Raw genomic sequence first — 23,425 nt, 5'->3', positions numbered from 1 at the left:
TCAGAGAGGGAGGAAGGGAGGGACTGGACAGATAAAAAAGGGTAAAATGCATGGTGTTTATCAACCTTATATTTATTGTTGTAAAACTTAACCTTTGTAATCATTACCATGTAATTAAACATCACAGCTAATTATAATCAGTTACCACAGTACTGCCTGCAATAATACACATCCTTTGTAAGAGCTTATTTTCATTTTTTTTCTTATTTAACTTCACCATGCTTTGTTACTTTAAAAAACACAATTCCAAGAAGCTCAGGAGCTGATGACAACACACTCATGCATTATAATGAACTAATTTGTCTGGACATTATTATTTCACCATCAGACGGTATCACTGCTGGAATTATTCCATCCACGTGATCATTTTAATTATTAATATTGAGCTATGTCAATAGTGTTTTCATTCAATCCAGACTTAGTAGTGTAATCTTGTCTTCCTTAAAACTGGAACATGATTAACAGTCAATCGCCTATTGATAATATGCTGTTTTCAAATGGGACTAATCTGTCATTGCATTACATGTTTCATTAATCAAGGCTGATCTCATAATAAGATCACAAACCACTAATGATTCGGATGGAGATAACGGCAAACTTCGAAGAAGGAAATTGTCCTTTGAAAGTGAAGTAGAGAAAGGTAATTAACTTCATGTCTTATATTAAATAGACAGCACTGGGACATTATTCACTGATATTTAAGAGGGGTATTCTTTTCACTGGGTATCATAGATACATTAAGGTTCCATTGCAGCAATTACTTGTGAGCTACTCAAGGTTTTGTTGCTCAGCAGGCAGGGAGTTCTATGCAGTGGCTCTCAAAATAATTACACACGAACACTGGATCAGTTTCACCTTACCCTGACTCCTCAGCCTCCACGACAGACCCCATTGTTTTATATGTGTAGATACTTAGACAATATTGGTCCTAGAATATCCTATTAAAAATCTTTGGAGATTCTAGTCTGTTGAATTTTTATTAGTCGTATTAATTTTAGTCTCCCAACAAGCAGTGATTTTGTGCTTGATGCAGGCTAGTGTTTCTCAGTTCCTGTGATATCCCTGAAGTTATAGCATTTTGTTTGCAGTGTACAGTATATATACTCACCCTAGTGAATTTGTGCCTTAATTGGCAGTGTGGAAATGAGTCTCTTGGCAGGTCTTCAGGTGGCCTTTTCTATGCTTACATTAACATAAAAGGCCATTGGGAGTAATCAGAATGGAGGAGAGCATTTGGCCAAATATTAACTCATGATACCAGCATTAAGAGCTCATAAATACCAAGGGCATTGGTTAGGTACTCATGAAGGAAGCTAAATTAAGACTTGTATGCCTTTCTTTGGAGCTTGGTGAGTCCAATTCGTGTGTGTGTGTGTCTGTCCAATTATTTATTTGACAAATCAATGTTTCTGGTATTAGCCCCGCTCTGCCTTTTATGTTCCACTGTTAAAGGCCAATCCTAAATGCAGGACAGCACTACTTTGAGAGCCAAAGACTTGCTGATGATAAATGAAGGATAGGTGGAGTGCTGGAAGAAGGAGGACTTTAGACCAGTGTGTTCCTGATTAGCAGAATAGCATTAACATTTCATCAAAGAAGCATCTTTGAGGCATGAAGCCACAAGTGACAACACATCTGGCAGGAAAATGCCCCCATGAAATATTCAGTCTGCTCATCATAAAGAATGTGTTGACAGAGGTGCCTTACCTCAATAACCTTCACATTTCTTATGAGAAAACCTACCCTGCCACCTAGACAATATGGAAGTGAATCGTCAGCCTGTGCCTCCTGTTCAGAATAGCCTGCTAAGATGCCAGGAGGGTGGCAAAAACTGTGTTTTGTTGCTCTCATGGGTAGTTCTTTCCTGCTAAATTATGAGTCTCACTGAACAGTTTTCTGATTGCTGGCATTCTTTCACATTACTTTTGACAGGATGTCATTTGCCACAGTTTTGTCAATGAAAATAGCATGCCATTGTGGGAGAACAGAAATGAATGGTAGCCTACCCCTCAATTCTGGTAATTATAATATGTTATCTGGCTGCCTGAGTCACACCAGAGAAAGAAACTCCACCTCCGGAGAAGAGGAGACAAGAGGAGAGAGGGTAACCAGTGAGTGTGTGTAGTTTTGATCCCAACGGCACACTTCTTCCCTGCCCTAGTCTATGCCAAAATTCTGCACGCGGCCATAGCTGAAACAGAGCACATGGAGTTGTTTTTCTGTAGCCTGTCACAGGGCCTGTGTTGTTCTGTGAAGAACCATGGCAGTTCCACTGATTTCAAGGCCTTCCGCACCTTTTTGAGGGTGTTAGAACAGAATTTGCCACATTCTAACTTAGACCACAATCGATAAACAGTTTGGGACAGACTCTGTGCAGCAGTTTAAGAGAGGTACGCCACAAAAGGCACAGCCCTTGGCTGAGAGACATATTTCTGGTCACAGTCGTGTTACTGTTTAGATAAAATGTTGTCTAAAGATAACTTTTAACAGTCATATTTTCGCTTCATAAATATAATCTCTAAAAACTAAGCAATCCGTGCATGCTGTTATGAGGCTTTGATGTTTTAAATCTCAGTAAAATCTTAATGACTTATACAGTCAGTTGTTCATGTTGCCTCTCTGGTGTGGTACTGAACTTACATTCGTGATCTTACAGAAGGGGAGCTCTTTTTAATAGACATATGGACCTCCTGCTAGTGCTTCCCATTCAGCTGTTGACCAACTGGTAAATTATACTGTTTAAAATTGCACTTTTTCCTCTTTGGTGTGAGCCTACGGTAGTTTGACATTTTCTCCCTTGTGGACTGCTAAACATGGATTTGTAATTCTCTCTCCCTTCAGTTCATGAAAGCCTGATTTGGACCTTGTTGCCCTGGTAACTCATTTTTCAATAGCATCATAGTTTCATCAGGGACTTAGACAATAACTCACAGCTCTTTATGATTTATCTGCAGTATGTACTTGCTTTCTTTCCTAGAAATGGGACAATTAATTCAGTCAAAGTAGTTTGTGATTTGCTGAACAAGCACTGTACTCTTGTGTGTGATACAAGACTATCTTACTCCACCCCAGATGCATTTCCAGCATATTCTAGATGAGTCACCACATATCTGATCGTAGCTTCTATGTATGCTCTGTTATGGCTTATTCTTTAATGGCCAAACCCTGGTCCCAGAGAACTTTGTGGTGCAGAGCTAGCTGCAGTTCTGTAGCCCAGCCTGTCTCTGTGGTTGCCAAGAGCAATTGGAATCCTGAGAGAGCCCTCTTTAGGGGTTGCCACATGTCCACTACCTGGCAGCTTTACTCTCACGCTTACCCAGCGGGATTCCATGACTCTTATCCCACCTCACCTTTTGGGAATAGTGTTGGGGATGGGGGTCCCCAGTGCATATGCAGAGCACCACCACAGCCATAGAAGCCAGTTACCACAGACGACTGACAGTCATCCACAGAGATTTTTACCAAGATTACTTGAGCCCAACAGTGCTACTGGCTGACAGCTCATAAGCAGAGCTGTCAGCCAGGGTGAAGTTTTCTCCCCAACCTAAACAGGTGAGAAGTAATGGGGTGGTACAGTGCCTTCACCTATGCTTTTGCCTCCCGGCACACCCACAGGGGAACATTTTTTTCCTTTCTTCCCCATCTCCCCCTCTCTCTCTCATAACAGGCAGTAGGAGTTATCCCAAACTCATGGCCCACTGGGTGGGGAGAAGGGGAAAGGTAGTTAACCCTGAATTCAGAGGTGCTGAGGAGCCCCTCTACTCTGCCCATCTATGCTGGCCTGGCCATCTTCAGGGTCAATAAAGCCAGCATAAAACCCCCATATGTGGCATAAAGGAAGTCATGGCATTGAAGTCATGGTCAGAATTTAGTCCTGACAGAGTAAGTAGGGCTTTGAAAACACTTTTCTGGTGAGCTAGTCAGAGTTCCTGCATCATTACTCACCCTGGTGTCATATTTAATTTTTTGTTAACATTGGCATTGATGGTGTCTCTAAGACCTTCACCTCATTGGGTCTATTCCAGCATGTAATCATACTTACCATGAAGAGATGTTCTCCATGTCAGCCTGGAATTCATTTTGTCCTTAGCTGTGCACTATCAGATGCACACTGAAATACGATGAACCCCAAGAGGCAATCAGATGTGAAGACTATCCCTTCCAAGCAGATTACTTCAGGAAGAATGAGGTCAAACTGTACTAATGATCTTTCAAACTCCTTTGAGCAGGGCATGTAAAATCCATTAGCCACATCCAGGATAGTCGTGTTAAATACACCATCTTAGATTCAGTAACTTGAATGGAATGATGATGTCCTTGAAGGAAAGGATTGACTCTGGATTTTCATCAGTGTAAAAGGGATCAAAATCTGGCCCATGCTTCTAGTTTCTAGGGTAAACAGAATCTAGTGAGAGGGACATTGTTCTGTTAATACCCATTGATTCAGTGAAAATAGTTGTTCTGTCGACTTATTTGCCAACTAGCCCAGGACAAGACATTTAACTCTTGACAGGGAATTTTTATTTTCTTGGATTTCATTTTAGGAGCCCACAAAAGAAAGTCCCTATGAATCCTATTGATTGCATTTGCTCGGCTTGAAAGCAAGAAGTGTGTTCCTCAAATCCTACATTTTGCAAGGAACCCCTGACAGCAAGTATATAATCATCAGACAGTCCATCACTGCAGTTGTCCATCTGCTCCTATTGCAGCCAGGGGAGCACAGTTCCTACAAGAGCCTTGTTTCCAAGGGTAACTCTTGCTGAAGCAGTTTTCTCATGAAATGTGGCCTTCTGGAAATGGTATATGCGGTCATATGTACTGTCAGCTATCAGAGAAAAATGATCTTGTAGTGGAAGATAAACTCCTAGTATAAGAGACTGGAATTCTATCATTGGAGTAAGAGATCCTTTGGCCTTCACCCTGCATCATTTTCAATTACCCTGACATTGTCATCTAAATAACATAAGACAAAACCAGACAAAGCTCAGAAAATTCACAGATCAGGCTCTCACTCCATTCCTAACTCATGCCATTGTGCTAAAAATGGCACAAAAGAATAAGTTAAGGATTGAATATTTGCTTTAACTTTGAAGTTTCCGGCTTTGAATTTGACACACATTTACAGTCACTCAAAACTAGTCGCTCTTTTGTATTCAATTTAAAGAAAGGAAAATAAATCTTTATGGAAAGGTTATCTAGCCTGTATTATTTGCCTGCTGTCCCATTTGCCTGAGTAATACACTTAAGGTGCTATAAAAATAATTACACACACAAAAACTACATTAAAAGAGCATTATTAAGGTTGCAAAGTCAGGCATTCAAAAGTCAGGAAATGCCAGAATTAAGGCTCTCTGTGCAACTTTAATGCAGCCCCCTTATGCCTATACATTATGACACAATCTTTAATTCCATGATCACATACTATTTTTTCCAGAAGTCCCCTGCTTCATTCAATGCACAGAATGCATGGTGCTCACTTAGTAAGCAGCTATTCAATATTTTGTTTTCTCCTTGTTGTTGAATATGTGGTTCTAGGCTTTATTAATGCAGTATCTAGGTGCTCAACAAGGTAAATTAGCTGCACAAAGCATTGTCTTTGGTGGAGGTCAAAGTGGATTCTTCTCTCACGTTCAAGACACTTTTCTAGGAGTTCTTATATGTGTGTACAGATGTCAGTGTGTTCTTCTTTTCTGCTATGGCATGTTTGCTTTGGCAAACACAGAAGAGTCTAGCAATGCATTCTTGAAATGGCCAGGCTTTGGCTTAGTCTTCCCTCTTCTAATATATTGTTCCAAACCCAAGCAGTCCATTCTGGGAATGCTTTATCTTCATTTCTCATTAATTTTGTCTGAGACCTTGTTAGGTGCAATATCTCAGAAGAGCGCAGCCACTTAGGAAGGTAGATAACAGGTCAAGGTCGCATCATATAAATGGGTCATAAAAACAGCATTGTTGTAAAATTCACCTATGAATGACTCTACAATGATTTCAGGAGTCTTCACAACACTCATATTTTATTTCAATTAAAATCTGGAATCACTTTTAGTTTTCCAACATTTGAAGCTATGTCTGTGGAATGACTTCAGCACCATTCATTAAATACAGTGAACTTTAGCACTGCCTTTCATTTTGGCCAAAGACTGTCACTGTAACTTCCCATCATTTAAAGAAAAGTAATTTCAGTACAACAAAATCCCACATTAAAATAACACTATGAAATGCTTTAAGCCAACAAAAACAGAGTGTGCCAGTCTGTCCTTAATTCTCACTCTGCTGAGTATAGTGTGGAACATATGGGATATAAAATTACCCACTGTTCAGAGACCTTTGCAGTATTCAAGAGCATTGAAGTTGCTTAAGGACAGAGTATGAGGCTTGATTCTGAATTTCACAGCTTTTGTCAGCTTGTTTCAGATCCATAGACCCAGATGTTCTGCCTAGCCATAACCAGTTTTCCATTTTTGCACTCACAATTTAGGTCTTTTGTATGTCTAAGAACCAAACTATGCCCACAATCAGATACTTACACATCTAAATTACCTAATTAGTGATCAGAATTGGTTTGGTAGAAAAACTATAGATGTTTGCATCTGCAAATTTTGTATGCAAAAGTGGAGGCCATCATTTAAAAATATGGCCCCTGAGTTTGTGTGTACATATTCTACTTCCATTGGAAAATAAATCTACTGAAGCACTCAGAAACAATTATGTCTTCCGTAATAATGCTTTGCCCTGCCATAGTGTTTTCCATCTGAGGATTTCAAAATTAATGTGTTAAAACTGAACAGCCCTGTGAACTGCATTGTCATCTCTGCACATTGTGCTTGGCTATCTGCGGATGGAAGATGCTATAGCTGTATTGTGTAATAGTACAATTATTTCTGGGAAAATAGATGCTGAGGGTATGACTACACTACAGCTGGAGCTCTAGGACCCTGAGCGGTGGGAGGGCCCAAGAGCTTGATGTGTAGCCCTAGCCTGGATGTCTACACTGCAGTGAAACATCCCCTTAGCCTGAGTGCTGTGAGCCTGAGTCTGCTGGCACAGGCCAGCCGTAGGTGTCTAATTGCAGTGTAGACATACTGCGAGTTAAGACACTTAGCTAAATCAGAACAGAGATGGGAACAGGAACCAGATCCTGTAACATACGGTCTAGGATTTGGCCTTTAAAATAACGTAATCCGAAGGATCCCAAATTACTTCTTATAACTTTCCTTTGATGATTTCTTATTGTTTAATATTAAGAGCCTACCAAGTAAAGACGTATTTTAATCATAGCATAAAATTTGGGTTGAATCATCTTGCCCTGAGTCATTCTGATCTGGAAGAAAAGACAATCTTTCATCCTCACATTTACCTGTACTCAGCTTCTGCTATCCCCTCTGATGTGGGACCCAGTGGGACCACTCACAATAGCGAACACTACTCCAGGGTTTAAGTGTTTGTATGATCTGACCAAACTTAGCTGGGCATATGGAATTGATCTCTTCTCCACTTGATATTCCATCAGTGACTATACAAATCCATAGTCAACATAATACAACATGCAACTTTCCCTTATGGTCATAAACTTGTCTCATTAACTACGAAGCAGACAACACACAAAGGGGAGTAGTGCTTACAAGTCCTATATGGTTCTATGAATATTACATAGTATTCATGTTCTTTTTGGTACTGCTGAGTGAAAAGAAGTGATAACAGTAGTTTGGAATAAAACTTCCCTGGTTTCCTTTGGCCTGCTCCTGGTCTGTGCTAAAGAATCATTCACGTATCATGACTATATAGGGATGGAGGATACGCATGTCTTTTGTGCAGAAAAGTGCAAATTGTGCATCAACAGACTGATTTTTGCAAACATATGGCAGGAGGGGGTGTGGTAAGGAACTGAAGTGGTGATCAGGTGAGCTCACCTCATGTAAGATGGTAAGGCCCGAAGTGCATTTGGGCAGCTTTAGACATTACAGGGATTGTACATTTTAATTTGGACATTTTTACAAAATGTATTTGTTCAAACCATTTTTGTAACTGTTTGATAGAGAGTTTACTCAAAGTGGCAACTGTCATTTGCAGGCTTTTCACTTAACTATGTGCTATTTTTGGTGTGTGATTAGTCACTGAAGACCTATTATTATTTCTGCTTTCTGACGAGATGGCTGACATTTTTAAACAGGAGACTCCTGTTCACTAACACCTTTGTTTGCATATGGATATGGATAATCATACAGAAACTATGGACAACTTGAAGAAACACTCACTGAAACACCAAGTAAAGATATTACCCTTGTAACTGGGGACTTAAATGCAAAAGTTGGAGCTGCAAGATCTCATAAAGAAGTAATGGGAAACTGTAGTCTGGGTTCGCAAAATGAGAGAGGAAGGCAGGTAGTTCTGCTGCTCTAATCTCCTGGTTATTACAAAGACCATTTTCACTCAGCAGCTGGAGGTCACCTGACAGTATGGCAAAGAACCAAAATCACCTTTGGAATAAATATAACAATGCTGGAAATCGAATGGAAAATGGACAAAGACTTTCATGAGTACAGACTGGGTCAGCCCATCAGCTGTTAGCCTCAAATATAAATTTCAGCTTTAAAGATACCATGTTCGACAGGTCTACTACATTTGGACTTGTCCAGAATCAATGAAAATTATGGGTTTGAGGAATTGGCACAGATGAAAGAGGAGAATAACCCCAAAAAATTTTGGAATAAAGTGAAAACTGTTATGTTTAAAAGGCCAACCACACATTCCAAAAAGTCGGTGTCGGACTACACCATGGTTAACTGAGAAGGTGTTTGAATTGGCAGAAAAATGATGCAGAGTAAAAGAGAAGGATTGGAAAGGGAAGAATGTAGGAGAGAATATGCAAAGGCAGACTAGACAAGAGCAAATATATAAGGGAAAAATGCATGGAACTTGAGAAGTGTAAAGAGAGTAATAATATAAAAGATAGATTCACAGTGGTCAGACTTCTTACCAAAAGCTTTTCACTGTGATCAAACTTAATAATAAATCATGATGGCAGACTCCTGACTGAGGGTGATGATACTAAACACAGGTGAAGAGATTACTGTGCCAATCTGTATGCCTCACCGGAGCCACTCATAATACAGGCTGGCAGAAAAGAGAATACAGGTTTGGAGCTGTCAGTCTTGTGAGAGAGAGAATGAAGCCTGGGAAAAGCACCCGGGGATAGATAACAGGCCTGCAGAATTGTTAGAAGTGATTGGTGAACACGGTATTGATTTTAGGTGGAAAATTTGTAATGGCGTACAGATTACTAGAAATTAGGCAGAGGGCTGAACGAAGGGCACTTTTCTGTTCTTGCCAAAGAAGGGAGACATAACCACGTGTAGTAATTATTGTACCATCTCCCTGATTTCACACATGAGCAAAGTTCTGGTTTCCGTAATCCAAGATCGCACGATAGAAGTAGAACTACCACCATCACAAGCGGGTTTCAGAGGTTTTGAAATATGATACTGGCAAAGGTTCTCGTGTACCGCATGGATGGACAAAAAAGGAATACCTATGTTAAAAATATTATTGTAGAGAAGCAGACTCTGACGTTGGAAATGAACAGATGAAATATATGTACTGTGATCACACTAGGCAAAGAGATAGAAATAACCTAGAGAATGATATGGAAGAAACGGTGATGGGGTTGTCACAGTAGGAAACAATCAGTGAGGAAATGGATGGTATGCAGCAGATCACTGGAAGGTCAGCTGCTGAGTGCTGAAAATTAGCAATGGATTGTGGAGCCTTCCAAAAATTCTGCCATCATCTCCAATATTTAGACCTGAATAAATGGATTTATCTATACAGAAACCAGCCATCCTACCAACATTCCTGCAAACAAAATTCCCTTCATGTGAAGATATGTGACTATCAACTAAAAGGGGAACAATGATGGTTGAACCAAACCGTCATTGGGAATATGAATGAAAATGTGTAGACTGTTTTACAGCATTCAGTCAGGAATGTGCCATGCCTCAGGAGTGACTTCCCTGGTGGTGTTTAAAATGATGTGGCAGGATTTTATAAAGGGGGCTAGAAAATGTCATGTCCAGTGATGAGGTTTGTAGTTATACAAGCAAGGTTAATGATAAGGATTATCTGTCTCATGATGTGTGGTGTAAATTGTTTTCTGCAAGGGTTAGGAAGGTAGTAACCTCACTTCCCACACAAAATTGAATTTGTCTAGACACACTAACAGTTTTACTTGGAGGTGGGAGAAAGGAATTAGAGTTTTGCCTTCTTCTGAAGCAACAGACTAGATAGCTGGTCCAATTCTGTAAACCAAAGTCTAGTTAACCAAATTCCACTAATAATAAAAAAGCACCTGTTGCTCCCCATGTCATATACTACTATCCCACTTTTATTAGTATCAACATTTGCAATAGTATTGAGATAAAGAAATCCCATTTCACATAGGCTGCCACTCATTGAACTGAGCAAAACTTTATTACTACTGAATTAGCATGACAAAAAATAAAAGAAAAATATGTTTGATCTCTGGTAATTGTCACATCTGGAAGACTCAGAAACTTACTGGAATAAGAAGTCATTTCAAAGGCCTGATCACGTCCCCAGTTCTTCTTGCCCATCTCCCTGAGACGGAGGATACAGTCCTTCCCATAGTTAATTCGAAGTCAAGGGCTTTGTTATTTTCAAGGCTGAAAAGTCAGACACTGTTGCTCTATAAATCAGGAATTCCAGTGTCATCATGTTCATTTGTGCTCTTTGGCAGACATATAAAAAAAATCACAGACTAAAATGATTCCCATAAATGGTGCAAATTATGTTTGAAAGGATGTTTGGCAAAGCAGGAGGTTACAGAATATTCAGCCTCTGAAAAATTGTTTCCAGCAGTCTGAATCAAAAAGAGAAACACATCTCATTGGAAAGCAGATGGAGGAGGCAGGATGATTCTGTAGTGAAGATAATAATCACTTCAGAAATCAAGCTTTCCTTGCAGTCAAACAGGGGAGTGAAAGTCAGGGGAAGAGCTATTTGGAATTGCCAGTCTGTATAATGGACAGTGAACTTAAGGAATTTATTCCTGCACGGAAAAAGCCCAACTAGAGAAAAAGCTATTCCTGTCATCTGCAATATTCATTCCAACCCAATAACATGGATTCATTAGAAAAGGCAGAAATGATCGTGCCCATCTGAATAAAGTATTACCTAGTGACTGCTTGTAATGTATTTCAGCTGAATTGCCCTGTGAACTCCATTAGCTCCTACAGTTCAGAGCCAAATAAAAAATGCAATTTCCATTTTTAATTCATATTTTAGTCATACAACATCATAGGATTATTCTCAGTGCTAATGTTTTTGCCACATTTTCTTACAGTGAAGATTTCATTTCCAGCCTAAAATGAAAACCTTTCTGGAGTAACCGCATAATGAAACAACAATGTTAAAATTTCTGAATACAGGAAGAGGACTAGCAGATGCAGAAATGGCACTGAACACATTATGAAATAGATCAACTAGTGGGCAAAAGTTATCTTCCTTAGATTTGGAACCCAGATAATATCATTGGAAGGGACCTCCCTTTCATCTATTCTTTTGTACTTGGGCCAAAGTGTCCACTACACCAGAAGTATAGATATTTTGTATCAAAATATGCTGCCAGCTACACCAACATAAATCCAGACTAACTGAAGTGGAGTCAACTGAATTACTCTGGTTTTACAGCAGTGTAACTGAAAGCAGAATTTGGTTTTGTGCCTCTAGCTATTACAGTGATTGGCACTCTGTAAATATGATAGATCAGTCCTCTACCCACACTTCAGCCATTATGCAATCTCTCCTGTCTATGTTAGGACCATCTCTGAGTGACCTCTCTTTGCAAACTAGTTCATTGATCAATCTTTCTGTTATAAAGTGCCTATGACTGCTATTTTTGATTCACATATTCCCATGAGAATACGAAATTGTTCAAAATATGTGAACATGTAAATGTTTCCATTTCAAGTCAGTGTAGTACTGAGTAGTTAAGCCCATTGTCTCTGTAGGAGGACTGCAATAAAACAGAGTTCCATCACCCACTCCCCCAGGAAAATGTGTGGGTCAAGAGTGAGGACAGGAAATCACTGCAAGAATCTTCTCATGGAGCTTTAGCCTCCATTGTTCCATCAGGAGGGTCGGGGGGATGGGAATTGCTGACCATAGGGCCATCCCACAAAATCTCGCAGGATCCCCTGCAAGCCACACTATGCAAGCCCGCCTGCATCTGTGCTGTGCCATAGCACCACTTTCCATGTTCTCTAGATGGTGACAGGGATCCTTGTTAAAAGAGGAGCCTCACTGTGGAGATGGGACCAACAGAAAGTTAATTCAGCTCAATGCTGTATTAATTTCCCCAAGGACTCCAGTGAATGCAGGTGGGGACGATCTGGATCAGACTTGGCCTTGCCCCCAGCTACCACTCACCACTTGCAGATCTTTGAACTCATGGAGTCAGTGCAATAGAGGGAGATGCTGCTGCAAAGGCAACAGAGCCTCGCGTTCTGAGCAGGAGGAGGTTGATTGGGGTATGATCTCGCGCACAGTTCTCTTTCATTGTGAATGATTACCGGGAAATAGTGTTAGAAAAGAAGAAACCCTGGGAATGTACAGAATTCGGTATTAACCATTGCTGTGAGGATTACATGCACTCTAGAATTATGTTGATTAGTAATTAGTTGAAAGCAGATGGGGAATCATGCTATCTCCCCAGGAAGTTAATGCAAACTAGTTACAGTATTTATATCTAATTGAGACTCCCCTGCTAAAATATGTCCTAAATAAACATTCAGAACTGGAATTATCTTGACATTTCAGTTAAAAATAGGCAAGATCAAATATTGGATTTGAAATGATACAATAAAACACACTTTAAGTGTTGCTCTAAAGGCAGTTCAAGAGGCCTCCATACTCACCAGATGATCACTGTTGGTTTCTTGTCCTTATTTTATTTGTTTCAATTTGTAATACATTGCTGTAACTGCCAGAAATCAAAAATACAGCCCCAGAAAAGTATTGAACCAGTAGCTGCACCTAAAAATATTCAAAGATAAATTCAAGACTTGACCAATACCCACCTTACCACATGCACCACATCAGCCCTTGTCATGTACCTCGCTCCCCAAAAACCTGGTAAATAGATGGGCCTTGCAGTGAACCTTAATTGTCAACAGACTGGGGCTATTTCCAACCAAGTTGAAAGCAGTAGATTGCAAGGTTGAGGTGCTCTCAGAGAGAATGCCTGCTGGCAGCTCCCGTCTCTTGTAGACTGAGAGGGCTCCAGCACAAATACCTGAGATTGTTATATAAAAGAATGGCAGAACCTGCATCAGAAGAAACATCACTACTGTGGTCCTTAATAGAAGAGGCATTAAAGTTATGTTCTCCCTAACAGAGAGTAAACTTGCTAATTGATATAACTTCTACTCTGCCCCTGAGGTCAGTGCCGGTGCTAGCCCATTGGGGCCCTAAGAAGGAATATTTTGGGCCCCTCCACACACAACACATACTGATAATTAATACGGGAGGCCTTGAGCTGCTTGAGGCCCTAAGCAATTGCATAGTCTGCTTATGCCTAGGGCCGGCTCGGCCTGAGGTCCAGAATAAACTGGAATAAGATTTCATGCACTGCATATTATTGCATACAATTATTTCTATTTGACAGGCTGTGGCAAAGAAAACAATCAGAATGATCCTGAAGACTCCATGGATAACACTAGACATTATCAGTGTACCAAGAAACACTTTGAAGAGAAGAAAAGTGAGTCATCATCTTTGGTGTCATCCATTGAAGATGAGCAGAAACCTCTCTTCTCTGAAATAATCAATTACCCGTCAATGACAGGGAAAACTACAGTGCTGGACTTCGAAGAAGTGGTGCGTGCAACAGAAAGGATCCATATGGACAAAAGAAGCCATTCTTGCAGAGGTAATCTATTCCATGTTGCTATTTTGTAAAGATGGCCTATTCATTTTTGCTCTGATGGTCAGTGGGAGAGAAAAAAAACCTCTTCAGAATGCTTCCATTGACAAATACATTAATTTACCTTTTAAGGGTTTCATGAAACATTGACAAAATAATCTTCTTTCATGTCAAATGTGGAATGTTCAAAGAACCATTTCCCTTGAGAGGCACTATGGTTTGGCATGAGATTGGAATCCAGGAGCTCTTAAATTTTAGTCTAGGCTTTGCAAATGTCTTCCTGAATCATCTTGGACAAGTCATTTAAGCCAACATTTTCATTTCATTTCATAATGTTGGATGCCTCTAATTTTTGGATACCGAAAATAAATGGGTACCTTTGAAAAGTTGGGCCTTACTGTCTCTGGATTAAATTTTCCCTTAGTTAATGATGGCTTTCACTATTGTAAACAAGGCCACAGGATTCACAGTTGTGGTGAGTCCATCAGATGGAGATTGGAGTGAAAAAAGTTGACTGCCCATCATGCTACAGTGTTGGGTGGCTGTATAAAACCCAAAATAGAGAGCTAGATAGGGATACTAAATCTGAGTTTCACAAACCCAGTGTAGATAAAGGGGATAAATAAATATTTCATTTAGAAAATGTTGAAAAAACATTTTGATTTTTTTCCAAAAAATATTGGTTTGTTTTTGACTTAAACAATTTGGTGAAATTGACATGAATTCATGAAATATTTTGATGTCATCAAATTTCCATTTTTTGCACACACACAAAAAAGTTTTGCTCAAAAACTTTTGCCAGCTTCACCTATTTTCTTCATATTTTATACTATTGAACATTTAAAATAGTTTTGAAGCAATGCATAACAATGAGATTGAAAAACGTTATCTAGTTCTGTAATATTACTTAATTAAAAGTGATGAAATATCACACAGGAACACATCTTGACTTCAGTGGGAAATTCGCTTGAGTAAGAAGAGCAGAATTTGGTTCTTAATATATGGCGTATGGTTTACAGTGATTAAGCAATCTCCGTTAACTTAATATGATTGTTTTATATCATCTCATCAAACATTCTTTTTATCTTTCTTTAAAGCCTTAATTTTCTGTGATAGGGTGAACTAATGAAAAGTCTATTTACACAATGTTAAAGGTTTTGTTTCTGAAGATGCATTTACAGGTGCTTCTGTTTTAAAGGACTACTTCTGTGTTTAGTGCTTATTGCTTTATTCCTCAACAATTTATTTCCTGATACAATAAATTTAGCCATACAAATTCAGGATCAACTTTAGGTTTCTAAAAGAGTATTTTAAATTATTCTAAAAACTAATCCAGCAGAATAACATATTTTTGATAGTCCAAAGGCCAAATTATGTGACATCTGGTCTTCTCAGGGTAAGGTCAAATGCTGATATAAACATGTTTTGTACATATTGCTGTTTGAAAGCTTACCTTGCCCCTGCCAGTAGCCAGAAATGTGTCCTTGCAGCTATAGCAACGTTTGCCAAGGCAACCTAGTACAGATTTTACTCGGAGCTAAATTTAGCAAGTCTAAAGGGTGTACATTTTGATTAAGACCACATACAAACCAACATTTCGATGGGGTGAATAGGTATCTCTGTAATTCTGCATTTTTAGTATTTGTATTTGAAAGCTGATCACCTTTCTTATAGCTTCTATAAAAAGTCAGATTGGTTTTAAATTAAATTCTCATTCCTGATATCAATTAGAAATTGATTTCATGATCTCTAAAGGCAGTTGTAAATCTAATATGAGTCTATAAGTATAAATCTTGTAAATATACATATAAATGAACTTCTGTATAAGCTTCCATAACTTATTACCATTACAAAAGATATATTTTTAGTCTAGTCCTTATTTTATTTTTTGTTTTAAATGTTAGCAATTAATTTACTGTCCATGAAAGGAAGGGATTATTAACCCTGAATTGGATAGTGTGGGACAGGCAGTCTAAATGTTGACAGTGTAATCCTGACTTGCAGCACTCATTTTATTTCAATCCTGAGCCTCTCTTAACAGCACAAGGGTAGCTTCTATGTAGCTGATGCTACCCCCTTCCACCCCCCACTGCAGAACAATGACATTTTCCACCGTTTGGGTCCTCCCGTGGCCTTTATTCAGGTCATAGATTTCATTCTTGAACTGTTTAGATTAACTAGGCCATATATTTATATTTAGTTCATATCTTGAGAACAATCCTTCATTCTTCCAAGGCCATGCTGAGTAGTAATGTTCTGACTGTCTCCTGGCTACCCTATCGCTTTTGTGTTCATACATGTGGGACTACCTAAGAAGATGCACAGAACAAGGGGAGTGATTTATCCCTGAAGAATATGTCTAGATTAGAGTTTATTATGGCCCTGTTTTGAACTCAAGTTAATTGGCAATTGGATTGTAAACATTAGTCTAGATACTCCACAAACATTTGTCCAGGACACAAACACTAGTCATTCAACCCAGGGCTGAGCCAGAGACACCAAGACCAGCTACAAGAAAATATGTGATTTTAGTGGATGATATATATGTAAAATCTAAGGGATTTTATAGCACAGTAAATAAGAAGTGTAAACAAACAGCATTTATTGTTTGCATTTCATTCCTGAAATTCATTGTCTATAATTAGTGCGTTGGTTTTCCAATTTCCTGCAAACATTCTACAAACAGATATGGATTAAGATTATGCTGGGTCTGAATCTGTCAGAATTTTGCTCTCTGCTCCTCCCGGAAAGCTCTCCAGTTTCCTCAGACAACTGGAAATTGTACCATGCATGCTAGCTGAGTCAAAATTACACAATTCTCACCTATTCCCTTTCTCCTGGGGGCATGTAGTGAGTGGTCAGAGAAGCTGAAGGAGCAACCATGAAGCCAAGGTGAAATCTCCTCCTCCTACTTCAGCCCTATTCATATTATCAGATGCCTACCCTATGACATTCACAGATTCACTGTAGCCCTAGGAAACCCTGGGACCCCACAGATCCCAAAGATCCATTAGTCCAATAAAGCTCATCTCCCTCTTCTCTGCTAAAAGGAGAGGAAGAACTGTTCCTCCTTTTTGGTTTAGTGGGTGAGAGCTCCCCTTCCTGATTCAATCTACTTTAACCATTGTATCTAACCTTGGGAGGGACTTCCTTTCTTTCCTGTGGAATGTGCTCCCATCAGGTAAAAGGATTAGCTTGGGGCATTTGGACAGGTCTCTCTACTGTCCTCCAGAGGCCCTTCTTTCTTATAGGTAAGTCTCTAGCTGATATGGTTGCAAAGAAAACCTTGAAAATGTGAAATGAGTGTAACTGATGAGGATGGAGTCATCTGCCTGGGTTTGAAGAGAGTCTGAATTCGTAGCTCTGAGGAGTGACCTGCCTCACTCTTTTCAAAGGGTGCTAACATTAATGCCAGCTATAATTCTTTAAATGTCAACATTGTTGATGATTACACTGCTCATCAAAGTATGTACAAAAGGAGATGGAGTATATGATGGTGTTCTACTCTAGCATTTCCCAAAGACTGTGAATAAAGGGTGCACCAAGGACTGCTGGGGCAAGCATGGAAGATTGTACAAACTAAGATGTTGGCCTTTAACAACATAAGAAGGAATTGCAAGACAGAGCAGTGATTGATTTAATTTCCCTAAAGAGGGAGGGCTTAACTTTCAAAGGTTTGTGAAACACTGGTTTATGGGATTCTTGGCTGAACAGACTGCTACCTCCTAAAAATTAAGTGTAGAGACTGTAACTCTAACTCAGTCATGCCATGCATTCCATAAATTCAAATACATGTCTATTCTTAGTGGATCTGTACGTTTATACTTCAAGAGGTTTGTTTTTTGGCAGACATCAGTGATAAAAGAAACTGGGAGTGGGAAAACACCAAGGGGCACCAGGAGATCTCCAGTCAGTCAGCATTACCTCATGTTACATGGGGCATCTGTGAAACTGAAAGTGAGCTGACCTATGGGGAAGTGGAGCACCGGCTAGATTTACTTCAAGAACAACTCAACAGGTAAAAGCAATTATGTGACAGGATCAGATTGGGTTGATAACACCATTGATATCAATGGAGTCACAACAAGGATGAATTTGGTGGGGGATTTTCATAAGCACCTAAATGAATCATAAGTACAAATCCCATTGCGAGTCAATGGCACTTGTGCTTCTAAGTCACTTAGGGCCAGATTTTTTAAAGTATTAAGGCTCCTAAAGATGCAGATAGGTGAATCGCAGAAATCACAAATGTGACTAGACAACCACCTGCATCTTTAAGTGCCAAAATACAAATCTGGCCCTTAAGCCCTTTGAAAATCTCATTCTGGGATGGGTAGGTGCAGGGTTTTAACTCTCTCGTCATCCCTCTTTCTCCTGAACTTTTCCTCCAAAAGCAGATCCTGGCTTTCTACACACAGTTCCTGTGCCCATAAAGTGGGAGGTGCTGTGCTTCCCTGGGGATGTACTGAGCGAACCAGCTGCCTTCCTCACAAAAGCGGCATTTGTATTGTAGGCATCTTCACTTTTTGATGTGTAAACCTCCTTTTGCAGCTGTCTCTATAATAAACAGCTATGAGAGTATCACAAGTGCAAAACACACCTACTACAATAGAAAACAGTCATTTTCTTTGTCAAAATAACGCATATGTAAGTTACCTTTGCTAATACAGCTCATCTTCCTTCTTCCCCTCCCTATTGGTGTCTAACATACATAGTTGGTGGCTAAACAGAATAGCTTATGGAATCTTAAAAATATGGTGAAGGTATTCTGATCATACACTATAATTTATACTGTCATTTGCCATGTAATTTCAGTTCATTTGAAGTTGGTCTGTGACTTTTTATTATTTTCCCCAGCATTCCATTATTTTCAACATTTTTGCTATGACAAGCAAATTTAACCCGAAATTTACCATGACACAAATTCAGCCTTAATTATACTTTAGTATATCTTCATTGGCACACTGCCTTGTACATTTAAAAAAGCAATTGAAAGCCAGTATAAGGACATCTTGCCCCCTTTGCATTCTGTGAACCAATCAAACTTCAGTATTCTCATTTCTAGTGACATACTATATGTTACAGGATACATGTTTTAACATGTAAGTTGCAATTCCTATAAATCATGAATGAAGTAGAACTATGCAGGTATTTATCTACCTGTCTAATGTAAGTAGGCACTTACAGGGCTCCCATCACAGCATATGAGGACTTATACATAATAATGTCTTGCTTATTATTCTTTCCTTTTCTTGAAATCCTAAATATATCTAGAGCTATTGTTCAGGGCTGGTATTAGGTTTATTGATGCCATAGACAAAGATTGGGAAGGGGGGAGCGGAGTTTTCTGATGAACTGCTGAGATTTTAGTTTTATTTATTTCTTTTTCTGGATTTTTATCCACATCCCACTTCATTTATTAATTCTTTTGGTGCTTTTTAAGGTACCTTTGTGCCCCCTGGATTCTGGACCTGGTTAGTCCCTCGCACAGGCCAGATCAGCTGCAAGGGGACTACTCTAATTTATGCCAGCTTTGAACAACTATTCTGGTGACCCAGAAAAGTCAGAGAGCAAAGTGCCCTGCGCACACCTCCCTGCCTCCTCCTACCCTCAGCTGTGCCCCTGATATGATGCTAAACTGGGGGTACATGGTAGACTGGTATAGAGTTTTATACAAGCTGGAGAAGACCAGTGACAACCTATCACTATCTTTCTGCTGCTTTTATGCCCAGCCATAATATGGTTGTTTTTTAAGGGTTTGTTTGTTTGGCTGTTTTTTGTGGGGTGGTGTAAAATGGTCAAGTGAGAAAGAATGAAGAGTAGAAGAAATTAGAACTCTCCAATTTGGAGTGGTGGGGAACTGAGAGGAGGGCCATTCTAGAGATAATTTTTAAAAAGGTAGGGGGAGCAGCGGCAGAGAGGTACAAGAGGGCAAAATTATCAACCAAGTTCTCAAATTCTTGCACATCTTCTATTCAAAAAGGAATTACAACATAGTTTTAGCGGACATGCTCTCTGGATGGCGCTGCTGCTGCATTTTTTCCCTGTGGTATCAGCAGGATGCTTACTCTGAGGTCAACATTGGCATATTGGCAAACAGCACGCAACGGAAGGGAGCTGAGCAGGGGATGAATACAACATGAATGGGTATAACCCCGGGGCTTGAGCCATGTATTAGGTTGCTTTTATAAAAGCTGATGCCACAGAATCACTGGCAACAACAGCTGACCTTGGAGCAATGTTTCCTTTAATATCTATGTGAGGAGTGAAGGCATCTTCAGCGTCCATTAGGGGACGGAGGTCAGGTGCAAGTTTAGGGCTTAAGTGCACAGCAAAAATCTGCTGGAGCACTGCAGTGCTGTAGTTGGGACATTCACAACACGGAGGGCGGTTAACATAAAAATTTGTTTACAGTTAAAATGATTCTGTCAGGAGATGAGTTCCCATACAGGAGGATTTATATCCAGATTACAATCCGTGATAACACATTGTGCGGCCTCCTAGCAGCTGGGAGGCACAAGAGGCATTATTACCCATTGCTGAGTCCGTGAATTATGTTGGCAAGACAACTTGAAAATCATTTCCCTGGCCATGGCAAGGGAAGTGTGGAGAAGACAATCAGACTCAAATGTTGTGACTTACACCAAGGTTTATTTAAACTTTCAGGATTTATCCACCAAATCATGAAGAGTTAGTCAATCAGTCAAACAATCAATAAATATACCACTTTTGAACATCGACTATGTCGAGTTTAGTTCTGAATTTTGAACAGAGCTTCAGATCAGTTCTTCCTCCCCCCACTCCTGAATCCTACTTTAAATTCTAATAATTCATCATGATAGGGTGACCAGATGTCCCATTTTTAAAGGGACAGTCCCGTTTTTTGGGACTTATTCTTATATAGGCGCCTATTACCCCCACCCCCTGTCCTGTTTTTTCACAGTTGCTGTCTGGGAACCCTAACCATGCACCTAAAGAGATGACTGTTTTCAAGACCTTTACTTAAAACAAGCAGATTGCCCACAGTTTCCTGCTGTGGGAAAACATAAATTATGCTGCCTTGTTGTGTTGTATCCCCTTAGAAGTAGCTTTGGGACTGTCAGAGTTTTCTGTTGCTTTAGAAATCCTGGACCAGATCCTCATCCTGGATAAATCAACACAGCTCCAGTTAAATCAATGGGGGCTATGCCAGTTTATGTCAGCTGAGAATCTTGTCCCCAATATTCATATCAATTGCAAACAGAAATGATAGTAATGTACTATTCTTAAATTAAACTCTAACTAAGGTCTGGAACAAACATTAGAATGTATATTCTGTATGAGAGAGCAAGCTGCTAGCCATGGATCGGCTCAGTGCTCCCCCTTCTGTTCTTTCCTATTCAAAACATTATAATACCGTTACACCAGGGATTCTCAAACTGGAGGTTGGGACCCCTCAGGGGGCCGCAAGGTTATTACATGGGGGGTCACGAGCTGTCAGCCTCCACCCCAAGCCCCGCTTTGCCTCCAGCATTTATAATGGCGTTAAATATATAAAAAAGTGTTTTTAATGTATAAGGGGGAGTCGCACTCAGAGGCTTGGTACGTGAAAGGGGTCACCAGTACAAAAGTCTGAGAACCCCTGCATTACACATAATGGCTTGCTTTGTTAATAAGCTGCAGATCCCTCTTGAATGCATTTGTAATTGGTGTGTTAAAACATAATCATCCATGACCATGTGTTAATTGATTTCATATTACTTCCCTAGGCTTGAATCCCAAATGACTGCTGACATTCAAACCATTCTGCAACTACTGCAGAGGCAGTCAACACTCATTCCACCTGCATATAGTATAGTGACTTCAAGTGCAGAATATCAACAGCCAGCTATCCAGGTGATGCAAAGCCTTCATCCTGTAGTATCCATTAAAACAGATAGAAGCTTCAGTCCTTCATCACAGGTATGGATGTGCCCAGAATCAACTATAGTGATTAATTAACGTTGTTACCTATTGCTGGAAGACTGAGCATTTGTTTTGTAGTTTTCTGAACAGGAAATTGTAACTGGGCTAAATGTCTCCACAGGATTCATCTAGTTATATTATTTTGGAAGAAAATCTCAAAAGGTCAAATTTCCTACTGTGTAGAAGCCAAATATAGGTCTCAAAGCTACAAATTTTGTCATCACCATGCATTTAGCAATGGTTGTGGACCCCACAGAAAAATATAGAGGAAGGGGGGAATAAGAGACAGCCCCAAGTCACAAAAGGCTAGATTGTGGTTAGCCCTGCAGGGGACCATGTACAAGGACTCAAGAAATCTCCAATCTTGATCCAAGGCTTGCCACTGTCCAAGTCCTTAAAGCCTTGAGCCACATCTTGTTTGCACTGACCATGCAGAAACTCAACTGATGCATCCAGGAGTGTATGCTGCCTAAGTGGGTGGGGGAGGATTACACTTCCTCAGCACTCCTGGAGGTAATGTACATGTGCCAGAGAGCTGCCACCAGGGCATCTCTGCACACTTTCTATCACAGACTCTGACTTAAAAGATACAGAATAACCCAGTGTTTGGATCTGTATCCAGATCCACACTGCCCCAAAGTTAGGAATTTGATACAGTCACAGATTTTGATTCTGAACTGCCCCAGATTTCAGAGGTATTCAGACCCAGGAGCTCAGTGTTGGTCCATCTCAAGACAGTTCAGTCTCTAATTGAAAATTTTCTTAAGATATAGAACCAAGAACAGCTAGCCTGAGGAAGAACGGGGGGATTCCCTGGTTTCTCCTCCAAATAAATCCTGGGCAGATTTGCATTCAACTACAATTAATCAAACACAGTATTTAGTGAAAATCATTGATTTCTCTGCTCATGTTTCAGACTCGGTTTGCAAAGAATGGTTTGGTTTGGTTTTTGTTTTGGATTTTGTTCATTTTCAGTAGAAACAGAAGTACCCATGAGACTGTTTTAAATATATTGTCACCTTATTTTTTTTTCCTTTCTCTCAGTGTCCTGAATTTCTAGACCTTGAAAAATCAAAACTTAAATCCAAAGAATCCCTCTCAAGTGGAGTGCATCTTAACACAGCCTCAGAAGACAATTTGGCTTCTTTTTTAGAACAAGAACATGACCGGTCTTTAGAGTTTCACCCACGGCATTGTAAAACTTATCTCCATTCCATTAGGCATCCTTCCTTGCCAGATTCTTCCCTAAACACTATAGGAATCTTGGGTCTACATAGGCATGTTTCTGATCCTGGTCTTCCTGGGAAATAATCCTTTTATACTATTACTTCACATAAAATGTAAGTGCTTTTAATGGCTGTCTCCCCACTCCCTTTTTTTTTTTTGTATTTAAATCCTCTATACTTGACTCAGGGGCTACAAGGATATACCATTATATGCAAAAGTACTGTATATTTTCCTAAATTTGAAGCTTGTAAGGTAAAGTTGAGCAGTTACAATGTAAATATATACATATAAATGTATGTTCCAAATGTAAAACTG

The 23,425-nt window shown here is 39.7% G+C and overlaps 1 protein-coding gene across 1 annotated transcript in view; it reads left to right on the top strand.

Annotated features, from left to right (window-relative positions):
- Nucleotides 1-23,194, top strand: part of KCNH7 (potassium voltage-gated channel subfamily H member 7) — a 337,214-nt gene extending 314,020 nt beyond the window's left edge. Inside the window, exons 12-16 of the mRNA XM_077829919.1 lie at nt 541-640; nt 13,694-13,945; nt 17,789-17,957; nt 21,688-21,880; nt 22,928-23,194. Of these exons, the coding sequence (XP_077686045.1) occupies nt 541-640; nt 13,694-13,945; nt 17,789-17,957; nt 21,688-21,880; nt 22,928-23,194 (981 nt within the window). The remainder of the gene's footprint in view (nt 1-540; nt 641-13,693; nt 13,946-17,788; nt 17,958-21,687; nt 21,881-22,927) is intronic.
- The last annotated feature ends 231 nt before the right edge of the window (nt 23,195-23,425 follow it).

This window comes from Eretmochelys imbricata, chromosome 11 (assembly GCF_965152235.1).
Source record: "Eretmochelys imbricata isolate rEreImb1 chromosome 11, rEreImb1.hap1, whole genome shotgun sequence".
Classification (NCBI taxonomy): domain Eukaryota; kingdom Metazoa; phylum Chordata; order Testudines; family Cheloniidae; genus Eretmochelys; species Eretmochelys imbricata.
The sequence above is the reverse complement of the archived record's forward strand: the minus strand, read 5'-3'. Positions and strand labels throughout refer to the sequence as shown.